The sequence below is a fragment of the Anas platyrhynchos genome, chromosome 4 (genome assembly GCF_047663525.1).
Source record: "Anas platyrhynchos isolate ZD024472 breed Pekin duck chromosome 4, IASCAAS_PekinDuck_T2T, whole genome shotgun sequence".
In the NCBI taxonomy this organism is placed as follows: domain Eukaryota; kingdom Metazoa; phylum Chordata; class Aves; order Anseriformes; family Anatidae; genus Anas; species Anas platyrhynchos.
The window spans coordinates 10,078,828-10,102,726 of record NC_092590.1 but is presented as its reverse complement, the minus strand read 5'-3'; the positions used below and the strand labels follow the sequence as shown (position 1 = coordinate 10,102,726).

Genomic DNA, 23,899 nt, shown 5'->3' with positions numbered 1-23,899 from the left:
TGGGTTGGCCGTAGCTGGCAGCTGAGTGCCCACGCAGCCCCTCACCCTGCTCTGCCCTGCCTCCAGTGGGATGAGGGAGAGAACAGGGAGAGCAAAAGTGAGAAAACTCGTGGGTCAAGATGCATGCAGCTCAGGAGGTGAAAGGAAGAAGGGAAAAAATACAAGCAAAGCCAAGGAAATCGTTCACCACCTCCCACGGGCAGCGCGATGCCCAGCCAGTCTCCAAACAGCAGCCACCTTGCAAGAAAGCCCACCCTTTTCTTCCTCCCTCCGTCTTTATTGCCGAGCGTGACGTGAGCTAAAACAAACCTAACCCACAGCACCGTGCTCTGGGGAAAGTTAACTCCATCCCAGCCAGACCCAACACACCCTCATTCATGCATCCCCTTCGGATTTCTGTATGGGAAGGGCCCTTCGCCTCGCCACGTACGTAACCCCTTGTAATTAGTGAACCTCCTCCCTCTGCCACCGGTCGGTCTGCTGGGGGAGCAGGAATTTAGCAGCTGCACCAAGCTTGTCATCGAGTAGAAGAGAAGATCTTTGGGGAACGGTTATTATTTAGCCCAGGGGAAAAAGAAAAAAAAAAAAAAAAGGCAAGAAAAAATGTTAAAATTCTTCTCCTGCTAGACTGAAAAATTAACCTGTTGGTGAGATGGGAGCGCTTTTGTGGAGCTAGCGGTGATTACACAGCCTGTCAAACAGCAGCAGGGATTTTGTTCAGCAGAATCGGGACTCTACAAGATCTGAAAGTCTTTCCGAGAGTCGTGTGGGTGTGTGAAAAGTGAAGTAACAAGAATTGTTGTTAAAGGAGAAATGAGCTAAAATGAGGCTGAGGAGGAATTTTATTTTTGAATGCTCAGAAGAAAAATCCCTTGGCACTCAGTAGTTAGATTAGGGAACAGCAGAAATGCTTAGAGGAGAGAAGTGGGCACAAGCTCTTCACGCGGAGAGTGCAGGGATTTGATTTTAAAAAGCATTTTTGTGTATAGCAGTAAATTAGGTTCAGCGATTAGAAGTCCCTTTTTCTTCCTCCCGCAGCAGTGTTTTTCTTTCACATCCATCCGTCTGAAGGGCTTATAACAATAACTAGGCATTTAAAACACTACGAGGTGTGCAGTTATAGGGGTATACACACCGACCTTCCACTTCGGTTTGTTTTCTTCATCGGCTGTTTCTCCACGGTGGAGAAGTTGTACGAAGGGAGGACTTGCTTTTCCAGAAATTCAGTTAAAAGGAGGAACTAAAAAAAAAAATATGCAGGAAGTTTACTACGATTTGATAGGCAGGCATACAAAAGTGAGTGTGAGGTTACACGGAATAATGATGCAAATCAGGATCAGTTCGGGGCTGCTGGCTGATACGCAGTGCAGTAAATCAGCTCGTAGTGAGGCGAAAGGCAGACATGCAAATGAAATGGTTTAGTAAGAGAGCCCAGAAGGCTATTACATAAGATTACAATGCGTTATTTCAAATGAAGCAATTCTTTGTGCTCGCGTTAAAATATCCGAGCCCCAAGTTGGGTATCCGTTGATGTTTTTGTTTGGTTTATTTTCTTAATATGCTGCAAATCATCTGAGTCATCCATTTCCTTCAAGCTGATCCCAGAATCATTAGGTGTTGGCAGTGGAGTGTTTCATGTCTCATTTCTTTTATTCCATGTAATCGTGCATCTTTGACAGTCGTGTGCATTAATATACTTCCAGCACATTGACACGAGATCCTAACACTTCATTATCTTTTGGGATTGCAGAAAATACGGTAGCTGTTGGGACTTCTGGCGATCTACATGCAGGAGGAATTTTACAAATTATTGCGAATGTCACAATATTATATTTTTACTGACATTTTTACTGTCACTGTTTCCATACTTGCGTTTCTACCTAATTGAAGTGTGTGTTGTTTTGTTCTTACTTGTTAGGATTAGTTGGGTCAGCACAGAGTAGGCTGGATCCTGGCCTGATGCACCGCTTGCTCCAGGAGGTAGGCAGCAGCTTTGGCTGGTGGGATAACCAGTGCTGTCTGGGCTTTCTCTGAGACAAGCTGAGGCCAGGAGGCCAAGTTCAAGTGTTTCAAGGGCTGGATCCAGCCCCTGGGCTGCTCAGCCCACACTGCTGTAAAAACCACTCTCTGTTTCATGGCAGAGCGTGCGCAGCAAAACTCCCCTCCACCCCCTCTCTTCCCACCTGCCCAGCAAACCCAGGGCTTTCAAACCAGATTAATTCCCAAGTGCTTTTTGTAGCACCGTGCTGAATGCGTTTCACTGAGCTCATGACTTAGAGAAAGCTGTGTTATCTCATCATCTGTTGTTTTTTGCAAGCGTGAGTTATCGGGGAAGGCAGTAGAGCAGTGAAAGCGCTTAGCATTAATAAAGCTAATGAACAGCAGTGCTGGGTCCGGCCTCGTGCATGCAATCAATTTTATGGAGCTGGCTTCTTCAGTCATTTCTCCAGGTGCTCCTACAGGGCCCTGGGAAAAATAAGTAATAAATACTTAAACACTTCCAATACTTTGATGAATATTTTACGTTGTGGAATGTGTGAATATTAGCAGCTTTAATGCAAACTTGAGAGTTAGAAAAAATTTTATAGCCGGAGTGGTTGGTCACTAGGCTCATGGATACAGGTGGAACTGAATGAAGGAGAGTGTTTGCCAAACTGTGTGTGTTTCAGGAGGTACTAAGGGGGCAAACAGAAAAAAAAAATGGGAAAAAAGAAAAAAAAAGGAAAATCCAGCTGCCGTGTTTTGTTCCAGTTTCTCCATCCTAAAAGCAGGAATAAACAAATTAGAAAGCAAGTCTGGTACGTCCCTGACAGAGAAGTGGAGGAAGCATCTCACTAAGAGGCAGCTCAGCTGCTGGTGCTGGAGGGAAGTAGGAAAGGAGAGAACTGAGTTTTCAAATAAGCCCATTAGGGTCAAAACCAGCACGTGATTCATCAGTGAAACACAAACTGATGGAGTCGTGTAAGAAAATGTTTTTGTGCTCCTGAGTTCAGAAACACCACTGCCACAAGGGGCTGAAGGCGACGTGCAGCAGTACTTTGAATATGGTTAATCTGTTTCTATGTCTCTGCGGGCTGGGTCAGCATACACGAACATAGATTTTGTGGGAAGATCGGTTGAGCTTTCTCTATGGATCAACCATTGGAAACGATCACGGGCAATCCTGGGTTTCAGTTGTGCCATTTGCGAAGAGATCAGTAAGGTTTCCATGGGGTCAGGAAGCCACGCAGGAAAGGAAATGAAATTACTGAAAAGTTATGTCACTTAGGGAAACAGGTAGGTAATTTTCTCTGTAAATTATCTAGAAAAGAGTTTCTGCCTTGCTCTAGAGAGGATGTAGAATAGATGAAAACCATCCATTTTGTTTGAAAAACATCCGTGCTGTTTGTGTACCAGCAATGCGTAGGCTTGCTTCGAGGTCCAGATCGTGGAGAGGGTCTGAGGGACTTGCTGGGCATCCCTGGGGGCCACTGAAGTGGGAAAAGCAGAGTGTTGGTGTCCTGGGTTGTGTGCTGCAGAGAGCATCAGACGTCTGGGAGGAGGACTTCATGAGCAGCTAACTTGCAGGGCCATCAAAAGCACGGGATTTAGCTGTCGTAATGATTTGGGTAACACCAGCACCTGCCTGGAGAGGGACCCAGCAGGAGGCGTTATCCAGCAGGGTATTGAGTGCATTGATTTGATGTTGAAGAGAAGGGAAGTAGAAGATGCTTTTCTTTGAAAACAAACAGAAGAAACTCATTGAGGTTGTCCAGGCAGAAGGTAAAATTGAGAGTCTAGGATGTGTTATACAGTTTTAATGATGGGAATGAGAAGGGAAATAAGAGTGGTAGACTTCAAAAAAGTGCTAACTTACCTCTTTGTGGAGGGAAAGGTGGAAGTGTAGAAAGAGACAAACCCCAGATAGGAGAATGAGGTCCAGAGGAAGTCGAAACTCTATGAAGTAATGAAGGACAAGCAGAGAAGTGTAGCAGAGGCACTTTGAGGACATTATGAGCAAGACCAAAGCACAAAATGAAATGCAGCTAGCAAGAGAAATCAGAAGTAATAAAAATTGTTTTTATGAGGCAAGTTTTCAGCAATTCATTGTCAGAATGAATTCAGCATTTTCAGGGAAGCCGCTAAGCTAGTGGGGCAGGTTGACCTTCAGTCTTCTGAAGCATTCAGGTTTTAAAGATGCCCATTAATCATCTCTGTTCTGTTGGTTTCTGTGAGTCAGCAGGTTTCCTCCAGCCGAGGAAGAGCCGTATCAAGTGGGAAAATCAGAAAGTGCCATTTGTTTCCTCCACTTACCAGAGATGGTCACCAAAAAACATGTTTGCAGAGGTAGAAGTAAATACCTTGAAAGAATTTCTCTGATAGCGGCTTCCACTGTCATAGTGGGATTAAATCTAGAGCTCTGCTTGCTTGATTTCTTCTGTATGGATCTTTGGTGTCACACAAGAAATGCAGAACTTCACAGGAGACCTTTTTTATTTTTTTTTCCCAGTGTACAGCTACATTTAGCACATACAGACCTAAACCTTCTGAAAACAAGTACTTGGAAAAGCTCCCAGCTTCGGGGCTTTTAGAGATATCCTGTTTCTGTGAAGAATAGGGGAAGCAGATAAACTATGGGGAAGCTCAGGTAGAACAGGGGACTCTGAGCATAGGAGACAGAGGTTACTACTTGGTGGCTGGGGGCAGGTGTAGCTCAGGGGAGAACCCAGCAATGTTCTTGAAGGAGCAAAGCAAAGCGGGCAAGGGAGGCCCCTGGTGTGCAGCCTGGTGGCCACACGTTGTAGGAGAGGCTCTTGTGAGATGGCAAAGAGCAGCAGAGAAGAAGGCATTCTCAGTTCCCCAGAAAAAAAAGCAGTTTCTCCAATTGTTTTCCCCTTTCATGCCACGATATGAATGTAAGGCCTGGGACCTGTGTCCCTGGGACAGTGGCTGTGGCTGCCAGGAGTAGCAGGATCCTGGGAACAAACTGCGTGCTGTTTCCCTACTTTCTTTTGGGGTGGTGCCCTCAGCCCCCCAGAGGTGGCATTTTGTGGTTCAGAATTTCTAAATAATTACTGAGGGCGCGACTGTGCCTGTGCAGGGTGGTTTTGTATTGCACTCCCACAGGAGTCAAGGTACTGCTGGGTTAGTTGAAAAAAGATTTCGGTTATTTCTGAAAGTCAGCAATTAACAAGTGGGTTTTGTGCGTTTTAAGACAACAGAACTGTCTGTAGGTACAAATCTGCCCTCGGTGGCTGGGGCTGAGCACAGGGTTGTACTTCTTCTGCTTGGAGAAACGCAGTGAGAACATTTTAGAGCACCAATCATGCTGACCTAAACCTAATTTTGAATAGCGCTGTGTGAATATAGCAGCTTTCTAGAGGAACAAGGAACAATGCTTTGCCGCGTTGGGGCACTGAAGTGGAAATGCCAGCGCGCTTTGCAGTCCTGGTTCGGATTTCTCAGTGCACACATGGCTGTTGGTACCGAGCACCAGGGCAGGGGAACTGCTTATAACAGGTTATAATGACTTCTCTGGAGATTCCTTGCACTTTGTGCACCCTCGAGCTGTTCCGTAACATCCTGTAGACTTTCTGTTTTTCTGCTACTGATCCTTCTCATTACCTACGAGTGCTTCGTAGCTGGGGACAGAGGCGGGAACTGTCTGAACACCCCACTGCAGTGCTGAGCAGGGATGAGTTGGCTTGAATCCTTTCCGTAAAAGCTTGGTATCACTTCATGGCAGTACCTCGTGTCCTTGTCATGTACCCAGACACCTGCATTCCTTCTGTCTGTAGCAGGTACCTGTACCACTACGTAGCTGTGAACGTGTTACATTTCTGTCTCTGACTTCCCCTTAGTAAAATGTTTAAAATTATATGAATAGCAGAGTGTGCAGGTAGGAAAGAAATCTCTGCAAAACATGCACAGTTTTTGGACAGAACCAGAAGAAGACATGTCTGTTTCTCCTCCAGATAACCGTTTCCTCATTGACCTTGCCTGGCTTTGTTGGGGCATGATATTACCCAAACCAATACCCTACTCTGTTTTTCTTTGTAGAATGACGTGACAGATAACTGCACCGATCAGGAGGAGGAAGCAGAAGATGACGACACTTACGTGGTTATGGTAGGCTTGGAAACTCAACCACCCATGAGTAAGTCACGTTGTTTATCAGTGGCAGATCATAAACTGTGTTGTGTGGGATTATGGACAAACACAGGGGGCAAATTATTTTAATACTTCCAATTTCCACAGTACTGTAACTTCCAAGGAGGCAGGTGTCCTAGGGCACAGGGGAAGGCAGGCAAGGGATTCAGGCATGATAACCAAAGTCTGGCTCAGTTAGAGTCTGCAGCTTGATCTTCATACATCTAAGCATATGTTGATCACAAGTTTGTTGCTAATCTGTGTGGTCAAATGCATATTCCTCTTGAAATCTGCAGAGCTGCTTGTTTGCATTTACTGATGACAGTTTCTTTAGTATGTAACTATTTTACGATATTTTGCAGTATCATGAATTTATAAAGCTAAACTTTATCCTGTTTCCATCTTATCTGTTTGTTGACAATTTTGTCTTTCCAACTGTCTCATATTCTGCATGAACATGATATTTCTTGTTTGCTATGTTTAAGCCTGCTGCTTTTTGGCACATCTAGGTATACAATAGACACTGTGAAAATGTGAGCTAGAAATCTGGTTAGCCGTGACACGCTTCCACCATCTCTGTCACCTTTCCACTATATATGGAGTACGTCGGGGTGGGCACACGGAGGAAGAATGTGAATCGTAACAGATGGCCGTGGTAGTCACCTACGTGCTCTAACCTCCCATTTTAATCTGTGGTGGAAGAAAGGCTTCACCAAAGGGTAGCTCAGAGTAGAAAGGGCTCTGTAGTACCAGCTCTGCATTGACTGCAACTCTGCTGATGGACCTGTGCAGCTTACTCTGTTATGTCACTTACATGCACCCCCCAAATCTTGATGCTGTACAGTGTTGAAAATTTATCATTCTACATTCCCGTGGTATGTGACGCATTAAAAAACACCCCAAATTTCCACAGGAGTCCAGCCGTGTCTCCCGAGGGCAATGCATATTTTATTTTAGAGAGATTCAAACAGGCGCCCCAAATCCATTGTATAAAAACAAGTGACAGAGTTGGGTGAGCTAGGGCTTTATTTCCCTAGCAGTGCACTGTGCTTCGTTCAAAATCAAGGAACACAAATTACGGAGGCATGGTAAGTGTGTGTGATTGCATTCTGACAGCAGCTCCAGAAGAGCTGAACATACCGTGTGCACGAAGATGTTGTATATCAGAGTAGCAAAACCTAATAAAAACTTCCACTGCTGATCTGGTAAATATTTTAAAAGCTGTTCACTGACAGTGTGTATTTGACAGCCTTCCTCCACTGTATTAGTTCATAAAAGTTTTATTAGCCACTGCGTTGCTTCTGTGGGAATCCTTGAAATAGGAAATGTTTCCAGATGGCAAATTTTAAAGGAAATAATGCATTCTTTAGCATTAAAAGCCAAGCCGGACCTGGGAGATCAATATGGAATTGGATCAAGATGCCAACAAATAGCTGAGGTGGGTGAGGAAGAGGAAGATGATGTAGAAGACAGCAGAGAGGAAAGCAAAGATGAAGATGAAGAAGGGGAAGATACCTACACCCTTGTCAACAGTCCGAACAATTTATATGCCAGCATCCCTGATGATTCAGAAAAGACCAGAAGAGACTGCTTTTTCTACAAGAGGCCACCTCCTCCTCCCCCTCGAAATCTGCCTGGCACCGTGAGGCAGGATGAGCTGCACAGTTTCTCACAAGGTATGATTTTGGGAGGAAAAGAACCCCAGATACAAACACACGTGTAAACACAGATCAGGTGCTGCTGCCGAAATGATGTGTGCTCACTTCTACTAGTAGTAGCTCGACAGCATGGCCCAAATTCTGCACAGCAAACATCTGCCTGTGAACGTTGCTGCATGAAGGCCTTCACAGCCAGGATATCAGCTAACGCAGAGCTGTGGGCTGCTGGGTTATGGTTTCAGGTTTTTCTTACTCTGTCCATCTCAGAACGCTACCCACTAACACATAAGATACTTGTTTTACAAGAGAGGCCTAAAACAAAACACTAAGCCTGTATTTTTCTCAAGTTGATTTAAATATTTACATTTAAAAATATTAAATGCTATCTTGATTTAATACAGTTTATAATTTCACAGGTAGAATTAATACAAAAGTGACTGTGTAGAGAGAAGTAACAGTATTTTATTGTATTTTAGCCAATGTTGTGGTTAGAAATAAAACACTATATTGTGTTACAAATAGAAAAGAGAGAGAGAGATCGTGACCTTTAATGAAATGCTTTTCTTTCTTTTTTTTTTTTTTAATATTTCAGCCCCAGAGTAAAAATCTAAAATTTAGTCTTGTAGTTGAGAAGCCCAAAATACTATTTGCATCTATTTCAAAAGGAGTGATTATAATTATTTTTTTTTGCCTCATTGGGAAAAAGTAAACATGCAGAAGAATTCAAGCTTAAATACCAGTCTTAAAAAATCACGTAGAAAAAAAACCTTTTGTCATGGACACTACTGATAAGTGCGTGCACAAATTGCCTGTGAGTTTGCTCCACAGCTTATTTCTGTTAACTCTCTTTTCAAATGTGGCATAACCTATTAAAGGCCTAAATTACCATCACCAAGCACTTTGATGTTCATGTAAGTGCACAGAAATAGCTGTTCAGCCTTATAGTAGCCTGCTTTAGATAGGTTTTCATCCTGTTTTCTGCTGTGAAAGAAAAAACTGGCTACGTACAGCAAGGCACAGATTCCAAAAGGATGAGGGGCAAAACAAAACTAGCATTGTAAATGCATTTTGCTCGCTATGCCATACTCAATGTGCATATGTGTACACAAATGAGGGGGCAGGTTTGGCTTAGGGGATCTGTTAGCATAGGTCTGATATAAATGCCTGTATTGGGACATCTCTCATGGCTACACCGTCGGGTAGCAATGTGTCCCTCTCTGCCAAATGCCAGGTACCTGTACGTGGATTTAAGACATGCCATGAATTTTCCGAAGTCCTAGGCTTGGTTTCATTTCACTTTATTTTGGGGGTGGGGCTGGGGGTATCAGAATTCCCTAAACTGGCACGGTATTTGCTTTCAAAGAGCTCTAATGAGTCACTGCTACGTGTTTTTTAGTTAGCCACTTAGTTTAGCTATTGCTGAGGAAGACCTAAAAGGCAAGTCCCTTCTTCTTGAAGTCTTCTTTTTGGCAGTGGCATGAGAGTGCCCCCTGTGGGAGTTAAGAGAAAGAAAATCCTACAGAGAAAGAAACGGAACTGTTATAGAGGCATGGAAACAAAATACTTTTCATATTAAATATGGCAGCTGTATTAATCACACTTGTTGTTTTTTTTAAATATATATATATATATATGAGACAGAATACATATTGATAATATGTATTAATGATACAGTCCATTTATAAATGACGCATCCCATTTACAAATGTATCATACAGATTGTAAAGCTCCTCTGAACCCATACACAGATACAACAATTATTTAATTTACTGTAAATAGCAGCCAACGGATTTAAAACTCCAGTAGTGACCAAAGCCTTGCTCAGTGAATGCACATTTACAAGCAGCTCATTACAACATCAGGAAAATAGAGCTCAGTGCAGAACTGTGAGCGGGTCTACTGTCTGCCCAGGAAAGAGGAGGAAGTTGTAGACATGGATGGGATCAGCAGCTTTGGCAACAGCTCCTAATTCTTTATAGTTTGTGGGCTTTTTAAATACAAGTAAGTCAAAGCAAGCCAAGGTATTAGGAAATTAGATAATTCCTTTTAAAGCTGAAAAATGTAAAAGCTAAAGGAAAGCAAGTTCTGATTAGATGTACTATGAAACATGGGGAGTAGAGACCAACGAAGTCATTTGGGTGTGGGGTTGAAGATAGTCTCACAGCACAAATGAGGTCATAAATTTCATATATCCTTTAAGGGGCTGTTAATTTTTTTCCCACTTTTCCTTACAGTACATTGTAGTGAAATGCTCAAAAACAAATGGGACGTTGAAGATATTGGAAAGACAAAATCCAACATTTTCTAAAATAAGTTTAATTTTATAAGTCATTGTTGCAACAGCTAACGAATAGCCTGATTTGCCAAAATGCCAAGGAGTACAGGTACCACTTGTTTGGCTTCACCATTAAGGAATGTGTTCATATGACTCTTGTTGGAGCAACTGGGGTATGCAGCATTGCTTTTAAATAAGAGTCTTTACTTTGGGCTGGTTTATTAGCATCTGATTTTGATTATCTGATGTGAAATCAGGAGGAGGCCCTGAAGCTGAAATTATGCCTTCAGGATATGCTCCCTGGTGATGTAGCTGATCAGAAACCAATGAGAATCAGAATGCCTTAGTTTAGAACTGAAATCAGGTCTCCACATTAGGAAAATCTAAAGCCTAAAGTTAAGTCTTAATCTCCTTTCTTTGCCCTACCTATGAAACACAATTCCTCGCTTTTTCAGAAGGGAATTTTGTGGAGGACAGAAGGGACAGAGAATATGGCGATGGACTCCTAACAGCATGCTGCAGAGAAGAACAAGATACATATGAGGAAGATGACAAGGAGGAGCACCTCTACACTTTTGCAAAATTGGATGAATGTCTGTACGACTTGATACTGGCAGAGAAGGAGGAGGAGAAGAATAAAGAATGCAGGTCGTTTATCATGAACAGGCCTCCAGCCCCTACCCCTCGTCCCGTATGTTCGCCCTCCAGAAATGAGAACACTCCCTACATAGTACAAGGTCAGTGCTTGCTTCTTTGTGAATACTTGCTGATAGAACACAGACGTGTTTGTTCCTTTTGATGAACAGTTTTGTTGTTTGGTTTTTTAAAGACTAAGATCTTTGTTCAGTTACTTTCAAACAAACAAACCTGTTGATTCAGTTTACCTATTCTCACTTCTCAAATGAGCTGAGAACATCTCTCACTAATAATTTTCAATTTGCATCTGTGATAGCATCACTTTTTTGGTTTAATTTTACAAAAAATATGACAATCTGATGGCAGATGAAGAATCACTGGGCTAGCTGTGAATGCATTTATTTCAATGGTATGATACAGAATGTGCTATTTGAGTAGCTTTTTCTTTAAGTTTCTTTATCAAACTGTTTTTTCTTAATTCTGAGAGAGAGGTTTCTGCCATGTTCTGTTTTTCTGATGAGAGCAGTAGGGAGAAATGCCTATGTGAAGACTCCTCTTCCTAATCTCCTTTCTCTGATGCTAGAAATTGCTCTCTTGGAAGGGCTTATATACTTTTACCATTTCTCTGAAACTTGGTGGACCTTATTGAGCTTATTCATGGAAATGTAATGCTGGAAGAGCTTCCAGGTATCTTTCAGACCGATTCATATTGAAGCCAAATTTCAGAATAACAAAAGGAATTGCTGTGAGCTTGGTGCAGGGATCTCTCGGTGTAAGCTCCGATGTGCATACTGTCTGCATTTCCAGTCTCTTCTACAAGAACCTGCCAATTGTGTAAAAACGTGCATAAGAATAAATGGTAGAAAAACAGGTTGAGGAGGACTCCAGATTACTTACACCAGAGGATTACTTACTCCATCCAGTGCATGAGGACTATTATGACCCAGATCTTCCTACCATACAGAGAAGCACCTCCTTTGCCATGCCTTTTTCAGTCAGTGCTTTATTTTATTCTTCCTAGCTAGCTCCAGGCTGTATAACTCCAGGTGAGGGCCAGAATGTGTGGGCTATTGTCTTCATCATTTGGTTGCTGTTTCTTCAGCGTGCTCAGGAAGTGTAAGGACGAGTCACTACAGTAGTTAGAGAATTAGGCAAGAAGGATGTGTATAGGGGGCCTGGCACAACTACAACAGTCTTGAAATAGCTACTTTTACTGCGATTGTTAGAGCAGCATCTCAGCTCTTGGTCCTCCGTCATAGAGGTACCAGTGACTCGAAAGCTGTTACTGTGCAGATGCATGATTCGGAAGATTGCTTTTACTGACTTTTATTGCACTGGTGTTTCTGCTTTGTCTGCCCCACTAAGAAAGAAACTATGCTTTGATGGGGCCGTGCTTCTCTTACACCTTATATACTAACCCAAGGTTTTAAGATTTGCTTCTGTATGCAAGTAGGGGTAGACAAATGACTTCCCTCTTGTTCTATGACATCAGTCTCTGTCTCAAGTTCATTTACTTAGACCATAAATGGCAGAAGTGGAAGCACTTCAAGAAAGATTCACTTTGATCACTCAGGCCTCTGCTTCCCCGGCCATCATGCTAGTTCCAGGGCTGGGGTTTCTCACTCTCCAGTTTCGTGCAGGCATTCCCAAGGTAGTGAAATTTTAGACAGGGGTAATGTCCATTCAGCCAAAAGATTTCTCTTGCTGCTTGTCTTGGCAATTTTTATCCTCCACAGTGGTTAAAACAATATTCACCCAGTCTAGCAATATCCCAGTTTCTGGTTTATTGTATTAGCATTTCTTATAATCAGAAAAGATTGTTTCATCTGTAAGAACCAGAAAATTTAATTCCAGCCCACCCTTAGAATCTGCATGTGTTCACATCCATTGCTTTATCATTTAATTTATTGGGCGTAAAATAAAACCACTTTGGTTAGTGCATGTAGACATTTTCCATTCCTCAAATAAATTTATGATAGTTTCAGTTTTTTCCATATATTATGTTAAAAAAAGAGCATTTCTGAGGACACAAAGTCCCCAAAATAATGAAAAAAAAATAGTAAAAATAAAATTATGTTTTCTAATATATAATATTAGGAAAAAAATGAAAAAGTTAGAAATTAAGGGAGTTTTGCAGTTGTACTTCTTTCTTCCTGCCACAAACATTATGATACGATCCTTAAATATATAACCGTGTACTGCTATTTATCCTAGCTGTTTTGTTTCATATAGTATGTAAAGTGGGTGAGCATAAGACGCAAAACTCTTAAGTGTTGTTCAGTCCCGTTTTTGGTTAAAACGTGATTCCTGCCTGCCCGAGGTACAGCATGTTGCTTCAGACCCCTTTGTGATATGCCCTCGGATTTGTTCTGTGTCCACTGAAGTCTTGGGTGCACAGTATGAAGCACTTACGGCGTGCCATGCTTCAGATGAAAACAATTCTATAGCACGTTACTCCCTCAGAGCAGAAATCCCATTGTTTCAGTGGCTCCTAGGAGTAGTCAGAACTTCAAATTCGTCAGTGATAGCATCCTGATACCAGGGACTCGTGAGCCTGATTGCTGGGTTAAGCGACGTGTCTGGAGTTACACTGGGGCTTTGTTGGAGGGAGAAACCCTGTTCCACAGAGCAACTTCGAGTTACTCAACCAGAGGCATCCTTCCCCACTGTGCATTCCCTAAATACCTTTTAAATTCTAAACCAAAAAACATTTCTGTAAGAAACAGCTTCTGTTAAAGAATATTTCTGGAAGAATCAGGCTCTGAGAGAGCTGAAAGATGTAAAACGTAAGTGTTCTAATAAGTTTGAGGGGGTTTCATTTATTCTGTTTTAAATTTTAATGAATGTGCAAATCACTGTAGTGGACACTGCTCAACAAACTGCGTCTTTAACAGAGGGTACATTTGTTGTTTAGGCCACTGCAAGAATTTTGTTTTATGTAGACAAGGCTCATCAACCGATGGAGCTGCACACTGGTGCCAAATAGCTCGCTGTCCAGATGGTGCACACTCTTCGCATGCCCACTTTCCATTCCTTAAGTGCTTAGGGTTGCTTTGTAGGTTATTTCAGTGTTTTTTTTTTTCAGTGGTGTTCTGCCAAAACAGCTGTTAAATAAATGTATGAAGGTGTTGTGCTTTCAGTTTATGGTGAAGTTTAAATACTCCCTATCGATACCACACTGACTGTGCTGCAAACCGAAGTCCGCAGGACGTTCTCAGGACAGAAGTGTGAGCATCTGCAACACCCAGGGACCATTCCTGAAGTCTCACCCACCAGGAGTACCCTGTGGTGTGAGGATTACATTGCTGTCCTGGCTCGTTCTTTTACCTCTTGTCAGAGACCACCAGTAGCAGAGGGGTTCTCCACAACGTGGACACCTGCCCTACAGCAGCAGAAAGAACACGTCATGTGCTACAGCCTTTGGTCCTTTACGGACCTGTCACAAATCCCTGCAGCAGTGCGTTTCCCCTATGTGCATGGGAAACATTTTACCAAGTTAGCTGTCTGTGGGACTTCACTGGGTTAGAAGACGTGGAAAAAGTGTTTCCCATTTACTGTTCCAGAAGAGAATATCGTTCTCGTGGCTTATCAAAATCAGTGGGAACACAGGAATTAGCAGGCAGTGGATATTTTTAAGGAGGCAGCCTATTTTATGTGCAGATTGGAACAACATAAACCCAAATTTAATGGGAAAAAAAAACTCCATTGCAGAATTGCTAGTGTCTTGGAAAGTTATCAGGCTGATTGCTGGGAACTATAGCCATCACATCCTGAATTTAAAGCTCTTATTATGCAGATGGTTTAAATGCTCTGAAGCAGGGGTTCCCAAAGTGAAGCCTCAGAGCCCATGCAAACTGCAAAACCTTTATGTCCCACAGAGGGATTTTTTACTACTTTCCTATGGTAAGGATAAAGTACTGCACTGCAGATGAATTTCATTATGTATCCCCAACTTAAGGGTGTTTTTCCATGGAAAAAAAAAATACTAGGAACCACTGTTCAGCTAGCTTAGAACACCTTAGACTTTAAAGATCCGTTTAGGAACTAGTATATGGGCTTCATCTGTCATGGTGATTCAGTCAGATTTTTGGTATCTTAACTCCAGCAGATTATAATGGTCTTATTAATGGTCTAATTATCATATTTGATAATGGTCTCCACCAGGCACGGAGCGCTCTGCAGGAGGTCGGTACACACCCAGACCGACTGCCTGTTAAGGAATGCAACGGTTCAGGTCAACGGATGCAGGGAGTGTCAGAGCCTGCTGCTGCCATCAACGGGAGGCAGAGACGCTGCGTGTGTGAGGTGTGAGCAGGTGGATGACCTGGTCCGCATGGTGGCGGAGCTCAAGGAGGAGGTGGAGAGGCTGAGGGCCATCAGGGAGTGTGAGCGGGAGATTGACTTCTGGAGCAACTCCCTGCAGGGCATCAAGGAGAGGTACCGGGGTGAGACACCCCAAACGGGGGTGGACCCCTTGCCCTGTCGCCGTCGGGCTGAGGGAGGGGATCTGGGAGCTGAGGAGGAGTGGAGACAGGTCCCTGTGCGACGTGGCAGGCGATGCCCTCCCCCTCCGGCCCCACCTTCCCAGGTGCCCTTACAAAACAGGTTTGAGGCCCTGGAGATTGAGAGACCGGTAGCTGAGGAAGAGATAGAAAGTGTTCCCAGGAGGATGCCTAGGGCGAGGAGGTCGACTCCACGCATCAGAACTGCCTCCACCAAGAAAGAAAGAAGGGTGATTGTCGTGGGAGACTCTGTCCTTAGGGGGACAGAGGGCCCTATTTGTCGGCCTGACCCTACCCGTAGGGAAGTCTGCTGCCTCCCTGGGGCCAGGGTCAGGGACGTGGCCAGGAAGCTCCCCAACCTGGTGCGCCCCTCTGATTATTATCCGCTCCTGATAATCCAGGCGGGCACTGATGACATTGACAACAGAAGCCTGAAGGCTATCAAAAGAGACTTTAGGGGACTGGGACGGTTAGTGGACGGAGCAGGAGTGCAAGTAGTTTTTTCGTCCGTCCCTACGTTGACAGGGAGGGGTACGGAGAGGACAACGAAAGCCCACCTGTTAAACACGTGGCTCCGGGGCTGGTGCCTACGCAGAAATCTTGGGTTTTTCGACCATGGGGCAGTTTACTCAGCACCTGGTCTGGTGGCCGTAGACGGGTCCCTATCCTTTAGGGGAAAAAGGATCCTGGGCCAGGAGCTGGCGGAGCTCATTGATAGGGCTTTAAACTAGGTAAGAAGGGGGATGGGGCTGGAGCGAGGACTGTTGGGGCTGTACCAGGGGGAGCAGTGGCAAGGCCGGAGGATAAGGTAAAGGCCCAGCTGAAGTGCATCTACACCAATGCACGCAGCATGGGTAACAAACAGGAGGAGCTGGAAGCCATCGTGCAGCGGGCAGGCTACGACTTGGTTGCCATCACGGAAACGTGGTGGGACCAGTCTCATGACTGGAGTGCTGCGATGCCTGGCTATAGGCTCTTCAGAAGGGACAGGCAGCATGGAAGGGGTGGCGGTGTGGCTCTCTATATTAGAGAGTCTTTCGATGTTGTAGAACTCGAGGCTAGGAATGACAAGATCGAGTCCCTTTGGGTTAGGATCGGCAGGGACAACAAGGCTAGTGTCCTGGTCGGGGTCTGCTATAGACCGCCAAACCAGGATGAGGAGACGGATGAGGAGTTCTACAGGCAGCTGACAGAAGTTGCGAAATCGTCAGCGCTTGTACTCGTGGGGGACTTCAACTTCCCAGACATATCCTGGAAGCACAACACAGCCCAGAGGAAGCAGTCTAGGAGGTTTCTGGAGAAAGTGGAAGATAGCTTCCTGACGCAGCTGATTAGTGAACCTACCAGGGGTGGTGCCCTGCTAGACCTTCTCTTCACAAACAGAGAAGGACTGGTGGAGGATGTGATTGTCGGGAACAGTCTTGGGCAGAGTGACCACGAAATGGTGGAGTTCTCTATTCTTGGCGGGGCCAGGAAGGGAACCAGTAAAACCACTGTATTGGACTTTCGGAGGGCTGACTTTAGGCTGCTCAGGACACTGGTTGGTGGAGTCCCATGGGAGGCGGTTCTGAAGGGCAGAGGGGTTCAGGAAGGCTGGGTGCTATTCAAGAGGCAAATCCTAATGGCACAGGAGCGGTCTATCCCCATGTGCCCAAAGATGAGCCACCGGGGAAGACGACCAGCCTGGCTCAACAGAGAATTGTGGCTTGAGCTTGGGAGGAAAAAGAGGGTTTATAATCTTTGGAAAATTGGGCAGGCCACTAGGGGGGACTATAAGGATGTAGCGAGGCTGTGCAGGGACAAAATTAGGAAGGCCAAAGCTCATCTGGAGCTCAAGCTGGCTACTGCCGTTAAAGATAACAAAAAACGCTTTTATAAATACATCAACACAAAAAGGAGGACTAAGGAGAATCTCCATCCTTTACTGGATGCGGGGGGAAACTTAGTTACAAGAGATGAGGAAAAGGCGGAGGTGCTCAATGCCTTCTTTGCCTCAGTCTTTAGTGGTAAAACCGGTTGCTCTCTGGATACCCAGTACCCAGAACTGGTGGAAGGGGACGGGGAGCAGGATGTGGCCCTCACCATCCACGAAGAACTGGTTGGTGACCTGCTACGGCACTTGGATGTGCACAAATCGATGGGGCCGGATGGGATCCACCCAAGGGTACTGAGAGAACTGGCAGAGGAGCTGGCCAAGCCCCTATCCATCATTTATCAGCAGTCCTGGCTATCGGGGGAGGTCCCAGCTGACTGGCGGCTAGCAAATGTGACGCCCATCTACAAGAAGGGCCGGAGGGCAGACCCGGGGAACTACAGGCCGGTCAGTTTGACCTCAGTACCAGGGAAGCTCATGGAGCAGATCCTCTTGGGAGTCATCATGCGGCACTTGAAGGGCAAGCAGGCGATCAGGCCCAGTCAGCATGGGTTTATGGAAGGCAGATCCTGCTTGACGAACCTGATCTCCTTCTACGACAAAGTGACGCGCTTGGTGGACGAGGGAAAGGCTGTGGATGTGGTCTACCTTGACTTCAGCAAGGCTTTTGACACCGTTTCCCACAGCATTCTCCTCAAGAAACTGGCTGCTCTTGGCTTGGACTGGCGCACGCTTCGTTGGGTTAGAAACTGGCTGGATAGCCGGGCCCAGAGAGTTGTGGTAAATGGAGCCAAGTCCAGTTGGAGGCCAGTCACTAGTGGCGTCCCCCAGGGCTCGGTGCTGGGGCCGGTCCTCTTTAACATCTTCATCAATGATCTGGATGAGGGCATTGAGTGCACCCTCAGTAAGTTTGCAGATGACACCAAGCTAGGTGCGTGTGTCGATCTGCTTGAGGGTAGGAAGGCTCTGCAGGAGGATCTGGATAGGCTGCACCGATGGGCTGAGGTCAACTGTATGAAGTTTAACAAGGCCAAGTGCCGGGTCCTGCACCTGGGGCGCAATAACCCCAAGAAGAGCTACAGGCTGGGAGAGGAATGGCTGGAGAGCTGCCAGGCAGAGAAGGACCTGGGAGTGATGGTGGACAGTCGGCTGAATATGAGCCAGCAGTGTGCTCAGGTGGCCAAGAAGGCCAACGGCATCCTGGCTTGTATCAGGAACACTGTGACCAGCAGGGCTAGGGAGGTGATCGTCCCCCTGTACTCGGCTCTGGTGAGGCCGCACCTCGAGTACTGTGTTCAGTTCTGGGCCCCTCGCTACAAGAAGGACATCGAGGTGCTTGAGCGGGTCCAGAGAAGGGCGACGAAGCTGGTGAGGGGCCTGGAGAGCAAGTCCTATGAGGAGCGGCTGAAGGAGCTGGGCTTGTTCAGCCTAGAGAAAAGGAGGCTCAGGGGTGACCTTATCACTCTGTATAAGTATATTAAAGGAGGCTCTAGCGAGATGGGGGTTGGCCTGTTCTCCCATGTGCCTGGTGACAGGACGAGGGGGAATGGGCTAAAGTTACGCCAGGGGAGTTTTAGGTTAGATGTTAGGAAGAATTTCTTTACTGAAAGGGTTGTTAGACATTGGAACAGGCTGCCCAGGGAGGTGGTTGAGTCACCATCCCTGGATGTCTTCAAAAGACGTTTAGATGTAGAACTTAGGGATATGGTTTAGTGGGGACTGTTAGTGTTAGGTCAGAGGTTGGACTCGATGATCTTGAGGTCTCTTCCAACCTAGAGATTCTGTGATTCTGTGATAATACGTACTGAATAAAGCACACAGAGAGAAAATATTTCTAGGATGCAGCCTGACTGAAAAGCACCCCATTCTGAATAGCATGCTTTTGGTCAAACCAAGTAGTCTTTCCCTTTTTGCTGAAGACAAATGGGACTGCAGAAATATATTCACGTTTTACGTAGTGGAGCAAGTATTCTTGAGTGTATTGCTAGACTCCTTCCACCTTCCATAGTCCACTAAGTTAAAAAGATGAGAAGAGCAAGACTGGGGCGCGTTCTCCTCCCTGTGTATGGGACAGCAAGGACACTGACACCAAGTTCTGATCACTGCCGCTTTCTCGCTCACTCTTTACCCTTTTGGTTAAAAGTGTTCCAGTATTACTTTGGTTGTCTTGCCTCAGTGTAGGGGAACAGCTGCCTCTGCATAGTCTCTTGAGGTCCCTCCCCGACCAAGGTGTGATTCTAGCAGCTTTGGGCTCGTGTTCAGCAGATTCAGAGCCTGACTGTGAATTGGGAAGAAAATTGCTGGTGAGTGTGTTTGTTTCTTGCATTACTTTCACATTGTCATTACACGGTGATTCTTTTTAAAGTCATTTTACGTTTGATCTGAGAAATTGGGTTTCTCAGTCTTGGCTTCCTAATTATGCGGCTGTGGAAGGCAGAGGCTGACAGCAAACAGCCTGTGTGTGAGCTGCGGTGAGCGGATCTGGCGCTGCAACTGCAAAACTCAGGCAGCAGCGTGCCTTGGGCCTGTAAATAACGGAGCAGCCTGGCAGTGTGGTATTCCCACCAGTGTTGTTGGCCTTGCTCGGTCTGTGTTCTGGTGCAGTGACTGCTGTGTGCCCTTACAGGTGTCATTGCAATGTCAGACGATGTGTTTAGAATGGATCAGAGCTGCTGTACAAGTTTATGGCCTGGTTTGCCCACCCCACTGCAGTTAAAAGTCTTTTCTCCTCACCTCCTGTGGGTGTAAATACATCCAGACACCTGTGCCCCCATGCCAGGACAGCACCTGGGGCCTGAGCCCCTTTGGTTACCCTGCCTGGCACAGGTAACACACTGCCCTCCTCCACAGTTCGTGTTCCTGACAGGGCCGGTCATCAGGCATGCTGCTGTCTAGGAAAAATACACAAGGCCATACTACTTAGCATCCCATCGCCTTAGCTGATTTCATGCTATGAATCACCAGAGCTTTTTGTTTTCATCTTAAATATGTGAACTATTTTGGGTACGTTTTAGGAGTGCTCCTTAATCATCTCAGTGTTGCATCTTCAGGGCTCTTGCTGAGCGATGCTCCGTGTTAGCAAACAAAACAGACAAAACAAAAGTGAGATCTGAAAGGATGTGAACCAACATCTGCATACTTCTCATCTCATGAATAATAAGCATCGTTCCATTATATTCCTTCCGTGGTATTCTCCGTGTATTTGTCATCCCTCACTGTGCTGCATCCAATTTACAAACTAACCTATACCAAATCTGTGAGTTTTATTTGTACTATGCACACACAGTTTAAATATTAAATGTTTTAAAAAATGCGGTGGGCAAAGGTAGAGTCTCTCCCAGCAACATACCCCAGCTAGCAATCGTGCCCTCTTTTTTGCGTTCTTCCCATGATCATGACAGGTAATTGCGTGGCAACTCTAAAATGAGTGAAGCAAAAACCTACTCAAGCTGGAAGCTTTACAAACTCGCTGTAATTTGCAACTGAGTTGAGATCTGTTAATAAGTGCAACCCCAGTGTATTAATTAATTTGCCTGGTGTTTCTATGAAGATTTTGTTCCCCCTGGATTTTAATTTTGAATGTTTCCTAAACAAAACAGTCGTGGCAATAGATAATTCAGTTTGGAACAGCAGCTGAATGAGGCTGATGAATAGCTGCATCTTGAATTTCCCTTAGCAAACTGAATTCAAATTAGTGATAGTTACTGGTTGTTTTGCTGTCTCTCTTCTCCCTTGCATTTGTTCTGCTGAAAGTGTTGAGGAAGTAGGATTAGGCTGATGGAGTGATAAGCTCAGTGTTCTTCCAGAGGGGGTTGGTTTATCAGCCTGGCTTTACTTGAATCGCCTGTGTAATGTGCCAAACTGTTGTTTGGGTTTGAGAGGCAACGCTGCTAATTGGGAAACGTCCATCATAGTTCAGACAGGCAAAGTAAAATCCAAATTAGAAACCATATCCGTGCCTCTTACTGATAGGAGTTGCCTGCTCACGTAATGTAACTTCTTCCGCATTTTGATTGCCCATGTTTTTAATTATCGTACTTCTGACTGGCCTATCACCAAGCCCTTTTTTAATGTCATTGTGCATCTATAAATTCTTATCGTTGCAGCTCTGTGTTAGAATCAATTACTTCTGAAAATCAAATTCCTGTTCTTTTTGTCTACCTGCGGCTATTGTAAAAATCGGCATTCTCTCTTTCTAGGTGCTTTATACTCATCATACTTTCTTGTACAGTTGTGTCATTATAAAACGCTCTTCTTGAGCTAGAATTATGCCCAAGAGGCTTAGATTTCAAATATTTCTAGTCCTTCTATTTGTGGGGATAACCATTAAAATATTAATCACATTTCAAGCCTCACAGTGTTATTTACCTGCGTGTGCAGACAGCCTGAATCAGCATCAGTAACCAGTCTCACTGAGATTTAAAAAAATGAACAGTTTTCTGGTTTCATATCCTACTGGAAAATAGTGCAGCAGTTCCTGACTCATTTTGTTTTCCTGGAGAAACTGGCATTGTGTTACATTCCTAAAAAGTGTTCTTACTACCTAAGACATCAAAATGTATTTAGGGCATGCAAAGGACTTCATCTGTGTCCTGTAGCAACTAAAGGGGGAGATAGTGAACTTGTAGGTTTTGACATATAAACATGTACGGGTATTTTGTCCAGTCACAAGCTGATGAAAATTTTAAAAGGAGTCTTACAAATATTATCGAAGGCGCTTGTTGTTTGTTTGTTTTAAAGAAAAAAAAGCATAATAGCAGTACTGTGATTTTTTAATCAGATTTTCTATAGCAGAGGCTCTAAAATATATATATCTGCTTGCTCATTTGAAGGACTATGGCATTCTGCCACCTAAAAAACCTGCTACATTAATATTGTTTCACTGAAGGAATAGTCACTCTTACTTTCCATAAAAACGGAATGCGTCTCTGTACAAAACTACCCATTTCTTTCATTCCACTTGCTGTATTCCAGCAGCTTACAACTGACAGAAGAGAATGTGGGAATGAAGGAGTAAATTGCTAGAGTCTTCCCTAAACCTGTGGCAGTGGTACAGCAGTGTGTGCATATGCCAGGCATTCCAGAAACAGGAATAATTTGTTTTCATTTACTTCACCCACACTGAGTACTTGCTGCCAACTAAAATCATTTCAGCAAGATGCAGCACGTAAAGTGGCTTTAACAATTTTACTTTGAACAACTGGAAGAGTAATTCCATTTCTGATTACTCTGACACTGCAAAACTCAGCAGAAATTTCAAAGCCTATCAATTAAAGTACTTCCCAATCAGGGACATTGTTGAGTGTATCCCTCCTCTTCCTTATGCAGACAAATTGAGGCTGCCGGCACCACCTCAGTGTACTTTAATTTCCTCTCTTACAAGAGGATACTATTTCAAGTGTAGAAGAAGACACTGCGGCCACATTTAGCAGATTTCTTTGGGAATTATAGAGAGGAGTATTATAAATGTTAAGATTTATCAGTGTTAGACTGAAACTAGGGCCATAACATCAACAGATTGTGCTGCCTGTCTCGTTCTTTTATGCTATCCATTTAACCCATCTGATAACATTTTCAGGAATGTGAAGCCCCAGCTGTTGTCATTCATCATCACCTCCCATACTCCCTACTCAGGGTTGGCCTGAAGACTTCATTCTGCCATTTAGAAAATGCTCTCAGGAATTGTTCCTTCCCACCTCTCTGTGTAGCAAGCGCAGGGTTTGAATGGCCTGAATCCTCCATTTCACAAGTTTCAGACTGAAGACGCGTACGTGGCAGCCTGAGCAGGCAGGCAAGGAGCAAACTGAGCTCCGCTGGGTTTCCTTGCTCTGCATGAGCAAGCAGCCGGGACGGCAGGGTGCGTGCAGAGTTGCGTTGTACCACACCTTGGTCCCAAAACAAATACTTGCTGCACTGAACTGGCACATTTGTCAGTAAGATGACTTCACTGCAAGGCGTTACTCTACATTATCAGTTTGTTGTTGTTGTTTGTTGCTTTTTTTTAGCTAAAATCAAAACTGAGACTTAAGAGGGCAAGGCATATATGACAGTAGTTAAGTCCCAAATGAAGCAGTTCCAGCCATCTGGGTTTTACTTTCATTGCCAGCAAAAGTTTGACAGCAGCAGATTTCAGGGCACATCCAAGCTGTCTGTACTCGAGGCACCTGACAGCAGTGGAGTGGTGGGCAAGGGTAAGGGAGCAGGTAAGCAGTCCTTGCAGTTCTTGGCGCCTGTATGAGCAAGAGAACCACGCGTGTATTCTTAAGCACTGTTGTTATTCTTGCCTGGTTCAATTGTTTTTCCTGCCTTAGCTTTTCCCCTAAATAAGATACAGACTATAGTAGGTGTCCCTACCATGTGAAGAACTCTGAGATTATGTGTTGTTTTGTTTTTTTCTAAACAAGTAATGTTACTGCAATAATTTTATTTTCTTCAAAGCTCCTTGTCCTGATGTCTTGTAATATCAATAATCCTGCTATTCTGTGCGACAGAACAATTTTTCAAATAATTAACATCAGACTGACGAGTGGGTTGAGAAGTACTCCAAGGCTAGAATAAGACATTTATTCCAGCCTGCTTTCATGAGCCTCCATCCTTCTTCCATAATGTGTGATGTCTTCTATTAACGGTTTTGGTTAACTTCCTTATGTTCTTAACTTTGTAGTGTTTCAGCAAAAGGCCACTCAGATGCCCAGTGACTACAACAAGATGTACTGCAACGTCAGGAGGCACGGTACAGAATTTAATTTAGCTCTTTAACTACCTTGATGTTTTTCAGTAGAGCTAGCAGAGAATTGCTGTGACTTGATTTTGACTGATTTAGCAT

At 44.5% G+C, this 23,899-nt stretch overlaps 1 protein-coding gene across 8 annotated transcripts in view; it reads left to right on the top strand.

Moving 5' to 3' along the window:
* BANK1 (B cell scaffold protein with ankyrin repeats 1) overlaps nucleotides 1-23,899 on the top strand; it is a 138,585-nt gene that overhangs the window by 102,624 nt on the left and 12,062 nt on the right. For all 8 annotated transcript variants that reach the window (XM_072036978.1, XM_038178678.2, XM_038178682.2 and 5 more), the window contains 4 exons: nucleotides 6,040-6,136; nucleotides 7,500-7,805; nucleotides 10,518-10,799; nucleotides 23,738-23,806. In XM_072036978.1, the coding sequence (XP_071893079.1) occupies nucleotides 6,040-6,136; nucleotides 7,500-7,805; nucleotides 10,518-10,799; nucleotides 23,738-23,806 (754 nt within the window). The remainder of the gene's footprint in view (nucleotides 1-6,039; nucleotides 6,137-7,499; nucleotides 7,806-10,517; nucleotides 10,800-23,737; nucleotides 23,807-23,899) is intronic.